Below are 20432 nucleotides of genomic sequence, written 5' to 3' on the forward strand. Positions count from 1 at the left end.
ACATAAATACACAAATCCAAACGTACACAAAGAACTTATACACATAAATGCACATTACAGTAAAAGTATATCGCCTCACACACTCTCTCTCTCCCTCCCTCCCTCCTACCCTCTCCCCCTCTCTCACACACACACACACACATATCCTCTCTCTCTCTCTCTCACCCCCCCCCCAACACACACACACACACACACACACACATTGTCACACACACATTGTCACACACAAGGTTCTTGTAGGGCATCATGTTGCATACATATACACAAAAAGTCAAGATAAAAGTGTTCAGTACACATAAAAGAGCCAAAATAGTTCTAATGATTGTGCATGTAGAAGTCCCTCAGTTAAAAAAAATAAAAGTATATAAAAAAAAAAAAAAAAAAAAAAACGCAGTTCACAGTAGCTTTTCCAGTGGTTGAGATAGTCCAGTAAGAATAAATTGCAGAAATAAATAGTTCACCAGATGCTATCCCAGGGGATAGGTGAGGTAGCTGAGGTGGGGTGTAGTGAGTTTATTGTCCTGTGTTGAGCAGTCCCTTAAAGTGTCCAAGGTAGTGCAGGCGCTTGCTCCATGGGGGGTGGGGGGGGGTGTTGGGTGAAGTGTAGCTGTTCAGTAGAGATAAAAAATCGGGAGGGGGTGGGGGTGGTTTAGGCTGTCCAGTCACCAATGACAATCTCTTTCATTGTGTCTTTCTGTGTGGTGTTGAAGAGCTGGATGGCCCTAGGAACAAATGACTTCCGTAGTCTGTCTGTACGGCAGGGTAAGGCCCGGAGTCTGTAGCTGAACACGCTCCTCTGGTTGGCCAGAAGCGGGTGCAGGGGGTGTCTGTCATTTTCCAGTATGGAGTCCAGTCTGCTCAGTGTCCTGTTTTCGGCTGTTGTAGTGAGGTCCTCCAATTCCATGCCCACCACAGACCTAGCTTTCCTCACCAGCCTGTCAAGGCGCCCCGCGTCCCTCTTCCTAATACTACCTCCCCAACAGGCGATAGCATAGGTAAGGACACTTGCCATGACAGACTGGTAAAACATCAGCAGGAGCCTGTTGCAGACGTTGAAGGATCTGAGCTTCTTAGGAAGTAAAGCCTGCTCTGTCCTTTCTTGTACAGAGCATCTGAATTAGCAGCCCAGTCCAGTTTGTTGTCCAGGTGTACACCTAGGTACTTGTAGGTGTCAACTGTCTCACTGTCTCTCCCTCAATAGAGACAGGCACCAGTGGCGGGGAGGTCCTTCTGAAGTCGACCACCATCTCCTTTGTTTTGGTGGCATTCAGCTGTAGCTGATTATCCTGGCACCATCTGACGAAGTTCTCCACCAGTTCCCTGTACTCTCCTTCCTGTCCATCCTTGATGCACGCCACAATAGCAGTGTCATCAGAGAACTTCTGCATGTGACAGGTCTCTGTGTTGTAGCTGAAGTCGGAGGTGTACAGGGTGAACAAAACAGGGGAGAGCACCGTCCCTTGTGGCGCGCCCGTGTTACTGACTACAGTCTGGGATGTATGGTCGCCGAGCCTGACGAACTGGGGCCTCCCAGTGAGGTAGTCAGTTATCCATGTCACCAGTCCTGTTTCCACTCCCATTCGCAGCAGTTTGTCCTTCAGCATGAGTGGCTGGATGGTGTTAAAGGCACTTGAGAAATCAAAGAACATGATTCTCACAGCCATGTCTATGCATGCCATTATGAATAATTGAAGGGTTCAGAACCAAAACCTTCATGCATTTGTGAAATGGGTTTACAGCAAATGTTTTTTTTTAAATTAGCAGATTGAAAAACAAGTCCATTTTGTTTCATTTGGGCTTGAATTGTATTTGCTCAAATTTAAGTAGGGAACATACTGAAATGCATGTTTAAGAGACTTTTGCAATGCTTTTCAGAGGGTTTTGCACCTGAACTCTACATTCATAAATAAAATAGAATTGCAATAAATGAGAGGCCATTGGTACTTTTTTTGTCTTTTATTGACAAGTTGCTGAAGGCAGAGGATAAAGATTGTTGCAACGCTTAACTCAAAATCAACAATGTTTCTTTAGATGGTACATCCACTGACTTCAAAATTTACAAACGGATCAATCGTCTACAAAACAGGGCAAAGGGGACTGTTAACACAAAGTAAATTATCAATTTTGCGAGCAACACATCCTAAAAACTTGAAAGTAAATTTCAATCTTACAAAAACATTTACCACTAAAACATTAACCAATTTAGCAAAAGGAGTTTTGTAGGATAAGAATGAATAGAAAACATTTGCTTTACTAATGGAGTGTGTAGAGAGGTAAGTTGTGATCAGACTGGGTTGTGTCGGACAGAGTACAGTCTAGAGCACTGTCAAACTTTACAAACATTGTTTTTCCTGATTAGCCCTGAATTGGACATATTAAAAACGATCAAGAGAATAAAAGACAGTCATGAAGTACTTGTTTGCCACATCACACAAAATTAATTTGGTTGACAGGAATAAATTATTGTCAGGGAGCTTTTAAGTGCCTTTTTAGAAGTCACTATATTAAAGCAAGAGCCGTATGTTTCCTACGGTTAAATAACAAAAGGGTAGGGAGGAATACAATCGGGGGGCATTAAAGAGTTATCCTTGGGGTAACATTTAAAAATCAGCTATGCATGCAACTGCTGTAAAATACATCACGTTTTTTTGATGTGCAAGAGCATCAAAGTGCTTCCATACAAGTTACCATAACTGAAAGTTTCACAGATTTTGACCACGATAAATTAATAAATAAAATCACACTCACAACACAAAACATTTAGATATACCAATTACAGAACATAAATAATTTAGGTCATTATAGTGCAATTGACTTATGCATAAATAACTGATTACCAATAAGTATTTTTTTCTCAATATACCTGCATCAATAAATTTAATTAAAACCAGAAATGAAAAAAAGGCTGTCACCGGTATTTGAGGACTATTTCCACAGCGGAAAAAGCAAGACAGAGGTTGTGTCGGTAAACTATTACTCGTTTCTCCGAGAAGCAACACAGTGACACTCATGCAATCTAGAGTAGTCCACTGCTGATAGCTCCCATAAAAGTTGCACTACACGGCTGAGTAGTGATTGTAAAGACAGGCACTGTGTTTTGTTATGAAAAATTGAGAGAACATTCAGTTGTTTATAGATTAAAATGCTATAGAATCTGAGGAGTTCAGAATATCTTTTCCAGAGAGAAAGAGACAGCAACATGAAAACATACAAAATTCACAATACTACGACAAACACATAAACAAGAGCGTCAAGCAAAAACTCTTAACGCACATCAGACTAATCTCATCCTTCATTTCAATTCAACTGCGTTGCATCAATATTCAGTCGTTTCAGGTCCATGCGATACTTGATTTCAGTGGCATTTACAGTGAATGGTTCACAGCTAATATAAAAAAGTCTTAACTTTCCATGACAACATGTGTTAGTGCCGCTGGCACCTAAGCTCATTTCCTGCGATCATAATCTTTCATTACAAACTTCTATTAGAACAGAGAGAGCGAGAGAGCGAGAGAGAGAGAGCAAGAGAGCGAGAGACTGCATTAGCACAAAAGGAACGACATACAGACTTCTCCTGAAAAGAGTCTAAAGCAGCGTGTTTATGTGTGATGGAACCCTGAACTGTTATTTTGGTTACAGCAGATAGATAATGCAATGGTGCCCGTTTATGCAGAGAAAAAGCACTGTTATGAATAAAGATACATTTTACATAGACATATAAATTCAAGCAGCTGAGTGGTAGTTCAGTGAGGTTTTCGGTAGAAGAGTGCAGAAAAAAAAATCAATATGCTTTATAATGTCTTTTTAAAAAACAGGTCACATTCAGAAGACCTTACCATTCCCAAGCTCTGTCCTTTTTCTTTTTAAAAAGATCTGTGCACATTTCAAACATGCTGTATAACGCATTCCAACCTTTGTTAGTGGAATTTGTACAAAATGAAATGTAATGAGACAAGTAAGGGCTTGACTAATATTAGAAGACACCTGGTACTGTTTTCCTTCAAGTAAACCTGTACAACTGAGATAAGGGGCATCTTCTATATTTTAAAAAGCAGAAATATTTCAGTTATTTCTGTTTACAGTAACCTAACTAATAAGCTAGAAAAAGAACAGTTGGACAAATGGCATTAAATGCTACTTTCTGTCCGTATTCATGTTTTGAATTAAAACTACCTTTAGGTCCATGATAATCATCAACATACACTGTGAGTCTTCAGTAGAAGTTCTTACAGGTTACCCAGAGTAAGCTGCACATGACAATCATCAATACTTCAGGCTACTTAAATTAAGGAGGATCTTAAATAAGTTATGAAGGGTCCCATTATGGCCAGTTAGAATGCAAAATCTACAACTGAAGGAACATTAGTTTTAACAGTGGTTATAACCAACCATGAGAGAGAGAGAGAGAGAGAGAGAGAGAGAGAGAGAGAATCAGGTAGAAATGGAAATAGATAAAGAGATGCAGAGACAGATGCAGAGACAGAGAGAGAGAGAGAGAGAGAGAGAGAGAGAGAGAGAGAAAGAGAGAGACAGAGAGAGACAGAGAGAAACAGAGAGAAAGAGATACAGAAAAAGAATCCACAGTGAAAACCCTGAATATACTTTGTTTTTAAAAGCAAGTGTTGTGACTTTTGTTTTTCATTTAAGCTTTTAAGCTGTAGAGGTTTGAAAATTTCAAGTTTTACAGTATGACTTGAGGAACTGTGTTGTTTTCAGAAGTGTCTGGAGGTGGGCGTCATCCCTGAATTTGCTGCACCCATCTGACCTTGCTCCAAAGACCTGAGCTTCTTTTTGGGCGGGGTTTTAAGAGTCCCGGTCCGCTCCTTCACCTTGTACTCCAGGGTGCTGTGAGGTACTCCGTAGACTCCTTGTGCTTTCGACACGCTCATCTTTCCAGACATCACCATGGTGATGGCCTCTTCCAAGATGTCATGGTCATACTGCCGGTAGCGGCCTCGCTTCTTCCGCGGCTGCTTGTCCCGTCGATCGGCCGCGTCCTCAGCATCCTCCATGCTACCTACACCCTTGGTGTTGCGGTTACCCTGGAGACAGAGGACAGGGGGTAGGTCGGCCTGCAACAGGCAGGAATCCAGCCCAGACTGGAGCAGGGCTGGTGGGTACTCCAGCTGCGCCTGCTTTGGCAGGATGGTCTTGAGCTTGTGATACATGGCAGAACTGTCGGCGGTGGCTGATGCTTTAGAGGTCTGGTACACGGCATCTGCCATATCCACCTGGGGCTTGGGCTGTGCTCCGTGGCGCACCTGAGGGATTTTGATTTGCAAGGCTGCAGGGCTGTGTGGAGGTGTAGGAGTGTCTGAGACAAACAAGCTCTCGTTTTTGTCTCGCAGCTGACTGACCATTTTCTGCAGAGTAAGCTGATGTAGGTAGGAGGTAGCCGCTGGCAGGCGGAACTCTGCATTCTCTACTGATATTTTGCCCAGATCGTTGCGGGTGGACTGGGCACGTGCCCATGCCGCGACTCGCTGAAGCACAAGGCGAGCTTCACGGCTCTGCCACATGGCCCCATCTAGGCTACTGTCCTGGCCCAAGCTGCGAAACACTCCCGTCCCTTCGTATGCTAAGGCCTCCAGCTGAAGAAGCAAGGTTCTCTGAGGTATCCCGTAAAGTATGGCTGCTTTTTGAATGTCCAGTGATCCTGACTGAACGTCTTTCAAAGCCTTTGAAAGCAGACCCTCTGAAAACTCAGAGCTGCGTTCCAAATAGTCCTCCCTCTCCTTCTGCAGTCTCCTAAGGAGGGGGAGAAGGTGGATGGAAGGAAACGAAGGGGGAGTATGATGAGCGGACGATTGACAAGACTCGCACTCAGGGTCCACTCCTTTATGCCTTGCCCATTTTTGGGGGTAACATCACTGCTTCCCACTGGTCTGCTCTGAGTTGTGGGGCTTAACTTATTTTGGTTTGGATCGTATTTTTAAATTAAAAGGATGCAAACGATACTTCCTGGAAGGACAGTTTCTTGTGAATTGTGTGACGAAACACAAAACTTCTACAATACGGTCGCACTTCCAGTATCTTTGCAACAGGTGCAGCAGTGTGAAAAGCTGCGCAGTATGACTCCTATCTCTGTCAAGGTTATTTTATTTGGAATTGTGGCGAGTGCGCACATACATCAGTATGACAACAACAAAATTAATAACTGAAAACAAATTCAGTGAACGGTACAAATTCATTTGTGCTGTACTGCTAACAAATGTGACGTTACCTCCGAACAAGCAATAAAAGAGTAAACCCTTTGCAGTGCAACAGGAGAATTAAATAAAAAAAGTATTGTTTAACTCATCTTATCTTTTATGTTTTATAGGTCAGTTCCAAATATACATTTTGTAATTATCCCCAGCCCTGAAGCAGAATAGCTGAAGTATTTGTTGCATATTTCCACACAAGTAAATGTAATATAAAAGAAAATTTCAAAGCCAAAACAACTCAAAGGAGATATAACATATCGCATGTCAAATTCCAGTAAGTCCACTATCTAAATCAAAAATACAAGTGTTGTTATACTGGGCTGACCTTGCACACAGAGAAGTGTGATTAACATTTACATATAATTGTGCATTCACGGGCTCTTGGAAGTAGATATTATCCAGTTGTATTCAGGAGCTTTTTGTTGTTGTTTACAAATTAAAAATGGCTGGACAGATTCAGACTTAAGCCTGCTTTTAGATAAAACTATTATAGACTTGTGACGTGTTGTTCATCAGCTACTGCAGGAAAAAGAATGATCCAAAGTCAAAAGATAAAAATGCCATGACAGTCTTAATGTGCCAGTTTTTGAGTATTTAAACTTAGCACTTGCCAGGGTGAGAATTGCTTGCCACCATCTTGAAAATGTAATGTTCTGTACATCATCATCTCATCATCCAGTGGAAAATACCAGGGGAGGGCACGTTCATGTGTTCTTCCCTTATTAGCCTTTGGTATTTAATACCATAATTCCGAGAGCATATGGATGCACAATAAGAACAGGGTAGTAGGACAACAGCAATAAACAACTCACCCTGAGGTTTTTGGAGAGGATGCATTTGATGAGCCACCCATTTTCTTTCTTGAAAGGTCAAGCACACCATCTGCTGGGGAAGAAGATACAAAATTTTACTTTAAGTATGTTATCCACAAATATTGTCTCAACTAGGCGATGGGTCTGGAATTGTAGGTCCTCTAGAAAACGAGTTTCGTTCTCACTCTCGAGTGGCAACTTGATTTTACAAATATAACCTCCTGACAGTATGTAAAGCAATATTCTAGCTGTTGCCACCCTAAAAATGTGCTCTTTGATATTAAAAACATGACGAAAATAAAAAATACTCTGGAATTGACGTCACACAATGCACAGTCTCCGCCTATCAAAGTTGAAAAGGGAATATTTATGAGCATACAGTGAGTCAAATAAGTATTTGATCCCTTGCTAATTTTGTTGGTTTGCCTACTAACAAAGACATGATCAGTCAATAAATGTTATGATAATATGTATTCTAATATGGAGAGACAGAATATCAAAAAGAAAATCCAGAAATTAACTTAAGAGAATATATATTAATTTATTTCCATTTCATCAAGCAAAATAAGTATTTGATCCCCTGCCAACTGATAACAGTTCCGGGCCCACAGACCAGATGGGCACTTCCGATCAACTTGTCATCTGAATTAAAGACACCTGTACATACTAACATGCATAGACGACACATTGAATCAGCAGAATCAGTCCATAGTATGAGTGAATCAGTCACACTCCTAACTCACCAGCATGGGAAAGACCAAAGAGCGGTCAAATGATATCAGGGACAAGATTTTAGACCCGAACAAAGACTAAATGGGCTGCAAAGCCACAAGAAAGAGACTGGGTATGAATGACTTATTAATGACCCAACTGTTGATGCATTTCTTCCATAATGTGAGGAATACAAAATGACAATCCATCAGCCTGTCTGGGGTTCTATACAGGATTTGACCTTTTTTAGGGATTTCATAATCATGAGAACAGAAAGAAAACACCCTAGACCTGTACGGGATGAACTAGGCAATTATATCAAAGCTACTGGGACCAAAATCACTGAGAAAACTACTGGTAGCACTTAATGCCACAGAGGTTTAAAATCCTGTAGTGCACACGCGGCACCTCTACATCAAAAGGAACCTGTGCAGTCCCACCTGAGGTTTACCAACGGACATCAGACTGGTTTAGGATATGATAAGGAGGTGCTGTAGTCAGATGAAACCAAAATCAATCTGTTTGGCATTAACACAATTCAATGTGTTTTGAGAAAGAGAACTGCTGTCTATGATCCCAAGAACACCCTCCTCACCATCATGCATGAAAGTGGTATCATTATGGTTTGAGGGTGTTTGTCTGGCCAAGGCACAGGACAACTTCACATCGTCAACGAATGGATGGAGGGAGACATGTAATGTGCAATCCTGAGTGCAAACGTCCTTCCCTCCACCACTACACTGAAGGGTGGGCCATTTTTGGATCTCCCAACATGACAATAATACACAACATACAGTCAAAGCAACGAAGGAGTGGCTCAATAAGAAGCATATTAAAGTCATGAAGTGGCCTAGACAGTCTCCAAATATTAACCCTATAGTAATTCTATGGAGGGAACTGAACCTCCCATTTGCCAAGCTACAGCCACAAACTATTAATATTTTAGAGATAATCTGCAAAGAAAAATGGGAAAAAATATTTTCTACTATATGCACAAACATTGTCATCAACTAAAAGAAGCATCTGACCTCAGTGCTAGACAAGTAGGGCTTTGCCACAAAGCATTTTATCTTCTTTAGCTAGAGGGGTCAAATACTTATTGGCCTAAATTAAATACAAATAAATTAAAATATATTAGTTTAAGTTATTTTCTGGAATTTCTTTTTGATATTCTGTCTCCCCATGTTTGAATACACATTATCATTAATTTATAGACTGATCATGTCTTTATTAGTGGGAAAACCGGCAAAATCAGCAAGGGATCAAATACATATTGGACTCACTGTATCATGCTTTTTTCATTGGCAGATAATTCACCTAATCATTGAAACAACGTAGGCATTTCTTTCCTGGTTATTTTGTCGTTACTGGAAAAAATAACACAGCTTGCATTTCTTTGACACTTTGTTTTGGGCTTTGATATAGGACCAGTTTCTTAGCCTACTTCTCTTGATGGAAAGGGCATTTAATAACCATTTTAAATCATGGTAACCAAGGCTTCTGTGAGCCAACATAGTTACCAACTATCTGTCCAGAAATGCACCCCTGAATTGTCTGTAATAAAATACAGTGGTCCTTACAGATTGTTCTATGTTTATGTTCAAAATAGATCACTTGTCCTTTAAATAAGTGCACCAACTTTAAGGGCAGCTTTCCTAATGTGCTGGAAAGCTAGAATGCTTCCAACATGCTTACTATCTCAAGCAACAAAAACACATTGTGCAATCATAGGCCGACTCAGTACTTTCTTTTGACTACCTGTTAATGAACTTTCATGGAAACAAGGCATGAGTATATAACAGTCCCTCCAGGATTTTGCACTGGGAATTTGTGATTTTTGCGGTCAAAATGTCTGATTTTGTGGCGGCATTTTCTCATTTTTTGCTAAGATTTTGCGGCATTTTCTCATTTTTTGCAAAGATTTTGCACCCCTTTCTGGGTTTTTTTGGTAACTGAAAACCACAATCAGTCTAAGCAGGCTTAAGACAAAAGAGAGAGAGAGATTCAGAAACACTTCCTATATAGGCCTAGGCTAATAGAATAATAAAATATTGTCAAAAACTTATAAGCCAGTGCGTCCAATGTGTACAAAAAAAATCATGGCCGCGACACTCATAAATCTCTCTCGATATTTTAGAACGACTTCGGGGGAAAACGGGACTGCGCGTTATGAAAAAATACTTGTGGGTATAATGAAGAGCGTCGCGGGGTACAGTAGCCAGGCTGTTGGAAGACGCGTCTCTCTCTCTCTCTCTCTCTCTCTCTCTCTCTCTCGTGCTCGTATTGCAAGCCGTTACATATTATTTCCTTGATGCAAAGTTGTGATGGCATACACGCTCTCGTTGACATGGTTGTGTGCATGGTTGCATGGATTCGCAAGACTTTATTGCAATAACACAGTGAAAGCGTGGAAGGGCCGTTCACTTCCTATCTCGGTGTCCTTGACTGAAACAAGTTGCAAAACTCCAAACTTCCGAATCCTTTGCGATCGGCACTGCAGTGATTGTTATCAGAAGGCTTGTGTCTACGCACAGACATAGACTCTTAAATTACAAACATTAGCGAACATTGAAAAAAGATCAGACAAAGACCGTCGGGTAGCATCCTCATGAAAGCGACAGGGGAGAATGGAGAAGTTGTGCAAAAATGTAACGTAAGATGTTTGCTACTGTGCGACAGCACCGTCACTATTTCATGACTGCATACACTTCTTCGTCATGGATAAATGGGCAACAATACTTTTTCCAGCCAGGATTGCACTGTAAAGTAGGCTACTGCTGTTAAAAAAAAGGTCACGGGTCAGCACCGACGCCTGCGTGTATGTGTGAGGGAGGGGAGGAGAGACGCGGAGCAGCTGAGATGAGGGTCGCGAGTTCCGAAATAGCAGGCAATTCTTTTTCAATGTTTCAGTGACATATTAACAAAAATGCTTCCTATTGGTTTTCGTCTCCGGTGGTATTGTAGTCACATTTTTATTTTTTTGACGAAAATATAAATCAATAAACTCCACAGAATGTTGAAATTTTGCGGGAAAAATGCGGCTTTACAGGAATTACGTGGCATCGCGAAATTATGCGGAATATCATTGAATTTGCATGAATCCACGCGATCGCTGAATCGCGAAAAACTGGAGGGACTGATATAAGGCCGAACACAAAGAGGGACCATATAAACAATTGCCTGCAGAAGTAAGACACCACTAGTTACACTTTGGCACCTTCACAATTTAGTTCTACGGAGAAGTAAAAGACATGGGAAAAAAAGGTTTTGGGGGTACAGAACTTTTTCTGCTTCATAATTTGCATTATGTACTGTAAGCTATGTAGTCTTTCGTATCTATCTTTCAGACTAGAAATGTTGGTAATATCACATGAAATTATTGCATACAAATATTTAAGATTGAACTGAAACCGTTAAAACTCGAATTAGTATGGTCTACATACAAGAAACAAAAAAGATGCGTCACTTGAAATGAACAGGCAACAGGGAGGCCCCCTCAAAACAGTGCATATATCTGAGAACCCCCCCCCCCCCTGCACCTCACCACATCATTTAGCTTCGTATATATTATGTTACTCACATATTCAGGTATTTCGCATTCCAAAAATTGCAACTTCATTACCCTCACACTCACTTCCTCATGCTGTCATTTTAACGAGTGCATTAGCATCTGACAGAGGCATCAAATAACATGTCACATAGCTCAAGGTGATTTTGAAAGTACAGTATATTGTATGAACAAACAGTTCAAACATACGGTCATCATGGAATTTATGAAATTACATTACGTTTAGCAGACACTTTTGCCCAAACAAGAGGGCATGGCTACAATATTTTTAAAAGAAGCAGCCGGCTAGGTTAAGAGAGACAAAGTTTGATAATGTAATCGTTTTAGCACTTGATTATGCATAAATGATTACCATATGCGTCTTATCTGACACAGTTCACTTCGAGCTTCATATTACAACGTTGGAAAGATTTAAAGTGGGATTGCCAGTTTACTTCAAATTGGGCAGAATTTAATGTCTCCGGGCAGTTCAGAGCATTTACAGCATCGGAAATTATCATCCAAGTCTAGCAACCAATTGACTCAAATGTGAAATGGGACAGTGCTTCACGCATGAGTTTGACTTTAACACCCCACAAACCAGGCTTCTAAAGTGTGTAGATCCTTAAATGAGGCACAACTTCTGATGTAAAGGCCCTGTCTGCCTACAGTGCACATACAGCTCACACACTGTACCTACAATTTCCACAAAAAGCTTCTGTAAAAGAACCCTTCCCATTTCAGAGTAAGCAAATGATGCAAAGAAACTCCCACTCCCTGATAAAGATGAGAAAAAGTCTGCTTCAAACCAGGATTTTTTTGCTCCCACTTTTTTTATTCTTACGTAATGTGAATTGTGTTCACCCGAAACGGGTAAAATGTTTTATGTAAAAATAAGAAAAAGTGGGAGCAAAAACACCCTGGTTTGAAGCTAACTTTTTCTAATCTTTATAATCTTCATCATTTTGTTGTCCTGCTCCCAGATCAGCCTATTTTGGGATTGGATGTCTGGGCTTTAAACTACTCCTTCAACTCCCACCCCTTACCGTGATCCTGCTCCAGGTGGCCGCGGGTCACCGTGAGGTCTAGGGGCCCATCCTCATGTGGCTGCTCAGGGACACTGCAGTGTGCGGAGGTAACAGAGTCCACAGAGAAGCCATTCTTGCCCTCCTGCTGACTCTTGGACGCATACTCAATGGCAAACTGGTGGATCATTTTCCTCATCAGTTCGCGAGCCACATGGGGAATGCTCCCATCACAGCTCCGAGGAGAGTCTGGGGGTTGGGGGTTGAGTGAAGTGAAGAAAGAGTGAGTGAAATTCTGAATAACATTACAGCAGTTAATCTCTTCATATTGCGAGACATTACAGTACATGTAAAATAGAAAGAATTAGTCAAAATCAATAGGAATTTAGTAAACTTGACTTCATACTGCTACGAACTTTAGGTGCATGATGACCAGGGCTCTAAATTAACACACGCCAACACGCCAAACACGGGTGAAAATTAATTTTGGCTAGTAGACAAAAATACCTACCCGCCAATTTGGCTAGTAGCGCCCGAGTACAGTAACTTATGAACGGTAAACCGCTGCTCTGACGAACGTTATACGGCGAGATTTCCTACATTACCCATGGGCACTAGCGTCACGAGGTAGACTCCCACCGTGGGCTTTCCAGTGCATCGAGCGTCGACTCCATGCTGTTGCGCGCGCCAGGATTGAAAACATTTCAGACGACCAGCCTTCTGTCAGCTAAGCTGCGCTCACACTATTCTGACAGGCAGCTCTCCTCCTATGCTCTCGTCGCTTTCGCTACAACCTTTTTAACGTCACTACTGTTATTATTACTATATGAACCTTGCTGTAACAGGCTGCATTTTTTAAGCAGCGAGACCCTGACCGTTTCAATAACAGGACTTACGCAGATTATGCATAGCGCTACTTCTGTTTTCTGCGAGTGATGAGAATGTGGCGGGGGTTAGAGCAAGGTTCTGTGTTTGGTGAATGCTAGTAGTAATTGTAAATAGTGACGTTAAAAATGAGTGGTTGTGGAACGAAATAGCGACCAGGGCAGAGGAGGAGAGCCGACTGTCAGAGTAGTGTGACCGTAGCTGTCAGTTCAGTTGTCTTCTGAAATGTTCAGAGTCCTGGCGCAACTAAGTTGGAAAGCCCACGCCATCGAAAAGAAAAAAAAAGCAACCAACGACGAAGCTGTGGAAGTAACAAAGGAAGCGAAGATTCCCGAGATATTATTTACTTTTAATTAAACTAGGCTTCTTGTCATTTTGCTGCGCATGGTAGAGAAGAGCTCCTCCTCTCTCCTCTCCTTCCTTGGGGTGTGCGTATGTGAGGTTTTGTAGTGTTTGGCTGTGTGCTTGGTCACTGTAGGCCTATGTTAAAGGTCTGTTATGTGAGTGGCTTGTGTGATGTGATTCAGCTGCTTTCAGAGGAATTGAACAAAAACTAATCAAATTAATTAGGCCTAAGTAATGAAAGTAAAAAATAAAGCAGAAGTTAAAAAATAATGAAAAAATATATAGCCTATAATATGCTTATTATGTAGGCATATAGTAGCCTATGCAGGCCTATAGTGTATCTGTGTTGTAGAAACAGTTGGACAAAATGACCATTTAATTAGAAAAAAAAAAACTAGCCTAATGCATAGTTTATTTTGGCGAGATTAAAAAATGGCTAGTTGAACTTCTGTTTGGCTGGTAAGAAAAAATGTCCACTAGCCAAATTGGCTGGTGGTGGAAAAAGTTAATTTAGAGCCCTGATGATGACCAAACGGCTCTTTGACAACTAAATGGAGTGCACATAAAAACTAAACTGCCACGGTTTCATATAATATTTACATTTTTGCCATGAAGATAGTCACATATCTCTGATACAGGCTAACCCACCAACATCTTGAGTAGCAAATGTTCTCTAGAAAATACTGGTGTCCATATTTCCCTCTAGGATGGCACGGCAACAAACTTAAGTTGAAAGCCTGTGCATAGGGCAAAACACCTTACAATGTACAACTATAATGTGCCAGTTCCAATTTTGTTCATGTATGCTTTGTGCTCAGAATCCAGGGGTGCGTAGTTGTTAGCCAGTTAGAAACTTGGGTATTTGCCAATGGGAAATTGCAAACAACAAAGTAACTAACAGTTCACAACTATGGTTTTGAGAAAAGCACCCCATTAAAGCAAAGAACATCAAACCTCTCAACGCAGACACTGATTAGACCTCCAAAGGCCACAGACAAAACTACATTAAAAGGTTTAGTCTACTCCACATGCAAAGCCTTGAAAATGCAATGTTAAGATGGGCACCTTTCTTGCAAAAGACTGTGTTGAGGAATCGGTCTGCTTGGCACTGGACTTTCTCAGTGTTGGACTGGCCCTGAGGTGGAGGTGTGTCTGGACAGGGGGGGGACTGAGGAGAGGCAACTGTGGGATTATGGTCCTGTTGAGAAGAGGCAAAGAGTTCATTTCGGCAGTTGAAACTCCACCATTTTTAATACTTTAAATTGCGTTTTGAGTTTCATTCAGCAATAAAATAAAATGCAAACAAACTTACACTTAGTTTTTCAAGATGAAGATTGCAAAACGAACATCTTGCATCTTCTGACCAATCATCTATATCTTCTGGTTCACAGTCTGTAAAACACACACACACACACACACACACACACACACACACACACACACACACACACACACACACACACACATTCAGTTAGTGTGGGTGCTTTCCCTTTTCAAAGACAGAACAATGTAATTGCATATCATACTCTAGGACAGGATGCAAGATACAGCACAACATGAAATGCAGATAGAAAACAGAACGAGTATTTGTCATCTTAAACAAAAAAATTGACTCACCTTCAAAAATACTTAGATCTCTGAGCAACATTGGTCCATAAATTCCTTCCAGTATGCTTTCAAATCCTAGAAGTGTACAAGGGACAGTTATTTGAACAAAGGGGAATCATATTTCAATGAGCATACAGTTTGCTGCAAAGATAATTCATGGTTTGAACTTGATGGCCGTCAATGCATTTATACATCCTTCAGATAAGCTTTTGCAGAATCCACAAGGTGCAAAAGCCACCAAATGATTGTTGTTGTTGGGTTTTTTGTGTGCAATACAAGCTGACTGGAATTTGCACTTCACGTTAGCACCATTCATGCTTTATTTGCGTTTCCTCTGAAAATGTAATGCGACGACTTCATATCTGACCTTCGACGGGAAAATGCAGTTAACGCCTTAATAATTCGCTTGTCGATAGGTCACGCGGCAGAACTGAATCGCAATTTGGCCAACCAGAACACAACCGATATGTGACCGCCCGGATAAAGGCACGCAAACAGTACTTATATTGTATCGTACATGCATTGCAAATAATCGTCGCGCACATGCTTACTTTATGCCCAAATTGTCGATATAAAAACTATTTATATATTGGTATGAGGCATGGATGGATGTGTTCGGACTGACATTGCCGCCACATTTGGAGGAGTGTTTACAATATGAATCCGACCAAAACATCCAACGTATTCGGTGTAATGGCATTCACTGACATTCTGTCTGACTAACATCATCACCTCTGAAATCAATGCAAGATGTATTGCAAAAACATTTGCTAGTTTGACTAGGGTCTCAGTGTTGACAAGCCAGCTTTTGTTATTCAGCCATAATCCCTAGACCTATACTGGGTTCACTGGCTGCTGTGCAGCGTTCTTTCCAATGCTGTAATCTGTCATCCAAATTCAAGTTTCGAAGTTGACGTTAGGTTAGCTAATGTTGGGTAGATTGAATTACCTTTTGTGTTACCGGACAGCAGGAGAAACCCGCATACAACAATCTGCTGACCGGCTAATATTACGCAAAAAAATAACAACAGGCGAACATAAGCGCGCAAGACATGCCACGCGTTCAATAGTCATTTATTAGAAAACGAATATCACTTCTTGGTCACCACTTCCCAATGGAAGCCCGAAGAGTCAGCAGGACAAAGAAAATGGAGAGTGGACAGGCTTAAGAGTAGTGCGCTAGCTGTACTAGCTTCGTCGTTGCAGTAACGCTTGAAATCGGTTTAGCTAAGGTTAATTTCGCTAGTTCGCTATTGACGTTCATTAGCTATGCGCTTGCTAGCAAGCAATCTAGCAACCAACCCAGGAACCAGCCGGTTGCAGAGACATTCGAAGTACTGTACGGTGCACCGACACAAGGCACAATTAGTAAGTGAAACATTATTAACTAGGTGTAATCTTACCCACACAATGTATCAACTTGTGCCTCCAAGAGTCGAGTTCCCGTCGGAACCCCTTTCTTTCTGCCGTGCATTTGGAGCTACGGCACTGGGTAGCCATTCTGCCCGTTCTTCCCCTGTTCTCTGTGCGTGACGTCACGCGACGTCACCTTCATCCCAGTTGTAGTTGATCGACACGTGTCAAATGAATACTTAGGAGGTAAACAAAGCTCCATCACTGTATTTTGGTAGTCTGAGGTGTGTAGTATGGTAGCTATTGTTGTGAAGGCCCACTGTCTGGTGCCCAAACTTGAAGTTAGTGAATTCACTGCAGACCCAGTTGTGCACATAGTTGGTCATCTATAGCAGAGTGGCTCGTTTGATAGGCCTAATTCAGCAAAATAATAACCTTTTTAGTTGCAAGACTACGCCACTGGGGGAATTTCAACCCCAGACACTGACTTAAGCCAGTAACACAAGGCAACACAGGTTCGAAAAGACATGAGACGTGAATTCCAAGCACAAAAAAGTTTTTATTTACAAAGGACAGGAGCTTTGGCAAGAGCGCACAGTGCCAAAAGTGGCATGCTACTGGAAATTGTACAATATCACAGCAAACCATGACTTAACAGTCCACAGCAAACATTCGAAATTACACAACAAACAAGTGCAACATGCAACACACTAGTGACTGCCCCTCTTTACAATAATGCTCCTTGCCTGCCAAATGAGACTACCTTGGGACTATGTACAGGAAAAAATAAACCTAACAAAAACACAACATACCCAAAGTGGCCAGTCTGGCACACACGCCAAGGCAGCAGGAACTACCATGCTGCTGGCTCAGGGTTTTTAAAAGATGCCTCTAGTGCCCATTGGTTAATTGCCCTAGTCGCTCCGCCTCCTTGTTAGGCAGCTGGGAGGGGCACAGCAAGGTAGACAGTAGGCTCGTTCGTGACCAAAGAAACTCAACAGAAGAACAATAGGTGCGATCGACTTGTCGTCAACGCATGCATGCGCATTTAGACAGCAATGCACCCTGGATGAAAATGCTGCATGACGGTTAGATTTCCTGTCAAACTTCGAAATTTCCCCATACGACTTCTGTTGCTGTCGATCACCATTGACGAAGCACGTGAGCGAGAACTTGTTGTCACGATGTGGGTGTTATTAAATACAGCGCATTTAAAGTCGGCCACAAATATGAACGAGACGATGAGCTCGCACCTGTTTGCTCTACTAACACACCACGTGTGAGGAGTGGGGGGACAGGCAGTGAGGAGGAGCTGAAGTGGGGACCTGCGCAAACTCGTGTAGAGGTGTGAGACAAGACCCATATACACACGTGAGTGAGTTGTTGACCAACCAGTTCATGGGCGCGTGACTTCGGAGGCAGTCCGCAGACGAGCGTTGAAGGGGATAAGCAACTGCAGAGGTTGCAAGATCTGACTGCAGTCGCATTCATCCCGCGATAGTTTGACACCATGTGACATGTCACCTCGTCGACGCAACATCGACGAAATTTCGAAGTTTGACAGGAAATCTAACCGTCATGCAGCATTTTCATCCAGGGTGCATTGCTGTCTAAATGCGCATGCATGCGTTGACGACAAGTCGATCGCACCTATTGCATGCTTCCCTGATGCTTCCAATACTGACCGTAGAAGAAGAATAAAATTTCCGTACTCCCCTCGCCATCATTTCGTACTTCGCTGTTATGACGTCAGTAAGCCCTCTTGTCTCAAGCCTCTTTGTTCATGACGAAGCAGTGCTACTTTTGCTAAGCAGCGAGCATGCGTACTTTGCTAGTTTGATGCATTGTGGTTAGAGAATTTGTTGTAACTTTTTTATTAACCCACATTGCTAATTAAGATTATTAGCTGGGCCAATAAAATAGTCATAACCCAATTCAATTAATAAGACTTAATATGGGCTATTGCCAGTTGCACAAGGATAACCATCCTACCCGCTATCTGACTCGAGTATGTTTTACCAATTACCAATTAGTAAGGGGGACAAAGGCTAACATTCAACCGCTGGTCATCGATGGGGCCTGTGTGGAGAGGGTCTCTGATTTCCGCTTCCTGGGCGTGCATCTGAGGGACGACCTTACTTGGAACACCAACACCACTGCCACCATCAAGAAGGCACAACAGAGACTGTACTTCCTTAGGGTCTTACGGGCTAACCATCTACCCCAAAGTCTACTGGTGGCCTTCTACCGGAGCTCCATAGAGAGCATCCTAACATACTGTTTATGTGTGTGGTATTCCAGCTGCACAGCAGCGGACAGAAGAGCTCTTCAGAGAGTGGTCAGCACAGCTCAGAAGATCACCAGCTGTCCCCTGCCCTCTTTAGAGGAGTTGTTCTCCTGTCGCTGTCTAAAGAAAGCCAAGCAAATCATCAGAGACCCCTACCATACTGGACATAAACTGTTTGAGCTGCTGCCATCAGGCAGGCGTTACAGGGCTCTGGGTACAAAAACAAACTCCAAAAGCAATCTACACACTAAATTTTGCACAGCTGACTTTTTAAAATCTTAATTATTTTTATACAGTATATATATAGGTTCTTTGTTGATTTTTAAGCACCGTGAGCATCTGCACTTTACCAATTTCGTTGTACCTGTACAATGACAATAAAGTTTCATTCATTCATTCATTCATTCATTAATACCTAAGTACTTCTATTATTGTTATCACTACTACATACTTAGCTGCTATTTAGTTCATTGGACTCAATTAGCCATAAGCATACATTACCCATCTTTGTGCAGGAGAACAGTGAAGGAAGCAGCCATAAAGTCACTCAGGAGAAGAAGTCCATTTGCCAAGAGATTACCAATTTATTGTACATTGCAAGTGAGAGAGTATAGTAACTACGTTATTACAATTAAGCATAACCCAAGTTCCTAACCATGGTGGCCAAATGCCCCATGTGTCCCAATAGCATAGCATAGCGACCTGCTAGCACCAAGGCTATGCTGCCCAAATGGCAGCAGCCACCCAGCGTATCCCCTAAGCTCTCGCCCCAGCTCTCTCCTCCGCTAGCGTAGCAAGTCAGCTCTTTTAAACACCAGAGTATGACATCATTACATCACATTGCATCCTCAAAAGGTAACTGTTCACCCTGCTAAGCACAATGACACTAGTACAAGAATAAGTCACCAAGCATGGTCAATTCAGAATCTTCTCTACCGATTGGCTCTTTGGGCGGAGCATACCATATTCAATAGCTAGTGTCCATGAACTCAGCTCGTAGGCTCAGACCTTGAGCCTACAGGCCCAACTATCCAACCTTCGGCCATGTCAGTGTGGACTGACCCTCAGCTATACTTGGTCTTGAGCCACTGAAAGAGCAGGAACTCTTGACACCTTGACTGATTTACGATAGGACAGCTGACAGTCTTTAGGCACACAGAATGTCTCCATTGGCAGAGAAGCATATTTGAAGGCGAAACATCTCTAAAATGAAGATATTCTACATATTAAGATAGTATGTTAATTTCCAATAAATAATTGGTAAACATTTTCCCAAAAAACCACAACAAATTCTAACCAGAATGCATCAAACTGGCTAACTGCACATGCTCACTGCTTAGCAAAAGCAGCACTGCTTTGTCCAGAACAAGCCCATTGTCACCTGCTACATATACTATTTTATATGACAAATGGTGAAAAAGGGACCATGTAGGTTTCAGATTTTGAAACCTTGGAATACCTTTGTAGGCTGTATTTCCAATGTAGGCTAACATTCCTGTATTATTTATAAAGTTAGTGGTACATTTTCTAACAAATTGCCTTTGAGAAGATCAAGACAGTGCCACATGCAGTCTACACAATAGTGCAAGGGGGCATACTGTAGCCTACTTGGCTGATTGTTCCGAGACAGTGGAGGTCACTCAGCCTGGTCAT

At 41.9% G+C, this 20432-nt stretch overlaps 2 protein-coding genes across 7 annotated transcripts in view; both read right to left on the reverse strand.

Moving 5' to 3' along the window:
- Positions 1-16648, reverse strand: part of lcorl (ligand dependent nuclear receptor corepressor-like) — a 28722-nt gene extending 12074 nt beyond the window's left edge. For 2 of the 6 annotated variants that reach the window (XM_063218352.1, XM_063218355.1), the window contains exons 1-6: positions 16543-16648; positions 15149-15214; positions 14844-14923; positions 14597-14729; positions 12323-12550; positions 7019-7091 (exon numbers count right to left, since the gene is read on the reverse strand). In XM_063218352.1, the coding sequence (XP_063074422.1) occupies positions 7019-7091; positions 12323-12550; positions 14597-14729; positions 14844-14923; positions 15149-15214; positions 16543-16639 (677 nt within the window). In that variant the 5' untranslated portion in view covers positions 16640-16648. Of the gene's footprint in view, positions 1-4471; positions 5749-7018; positions 7092-12322; positions 12551-14596; positions 14730-14843; positions 14924-15148; positions 15215-16542 lie in introns of those variants that run through there. The other 4 variants (XM_063218358.1, XM_063218357.1, XM_063218354.1 and 1 more) reach the window with 4 other exon arrangements.
- The window catches only part of trmo (tRNA methyltransferase O), a 101548-nt gene that overhangs the window by 76616 nt on the left and 4500 nt on the right, over positions 1-20432 (reverse strand). The window lies entirely within an intron of this gene.

This window comes from Engraulis encrasicolus, chromosome 16 (genome assembly GCF_034702125.1).
Source record: "Engraulis encrasicolus isolate BLACKSEA-1 chromosome 16, IST_EnEncr_1.0, whole genome shotgun sequence".
Taxonomy (NCBI): domain Eukaryota; kingdom Metazoa; phylum Chordata; class Actinopteri; order Clupeiformes; family Engraulidae; genus Engraulis; species Engraulis encrasicolus.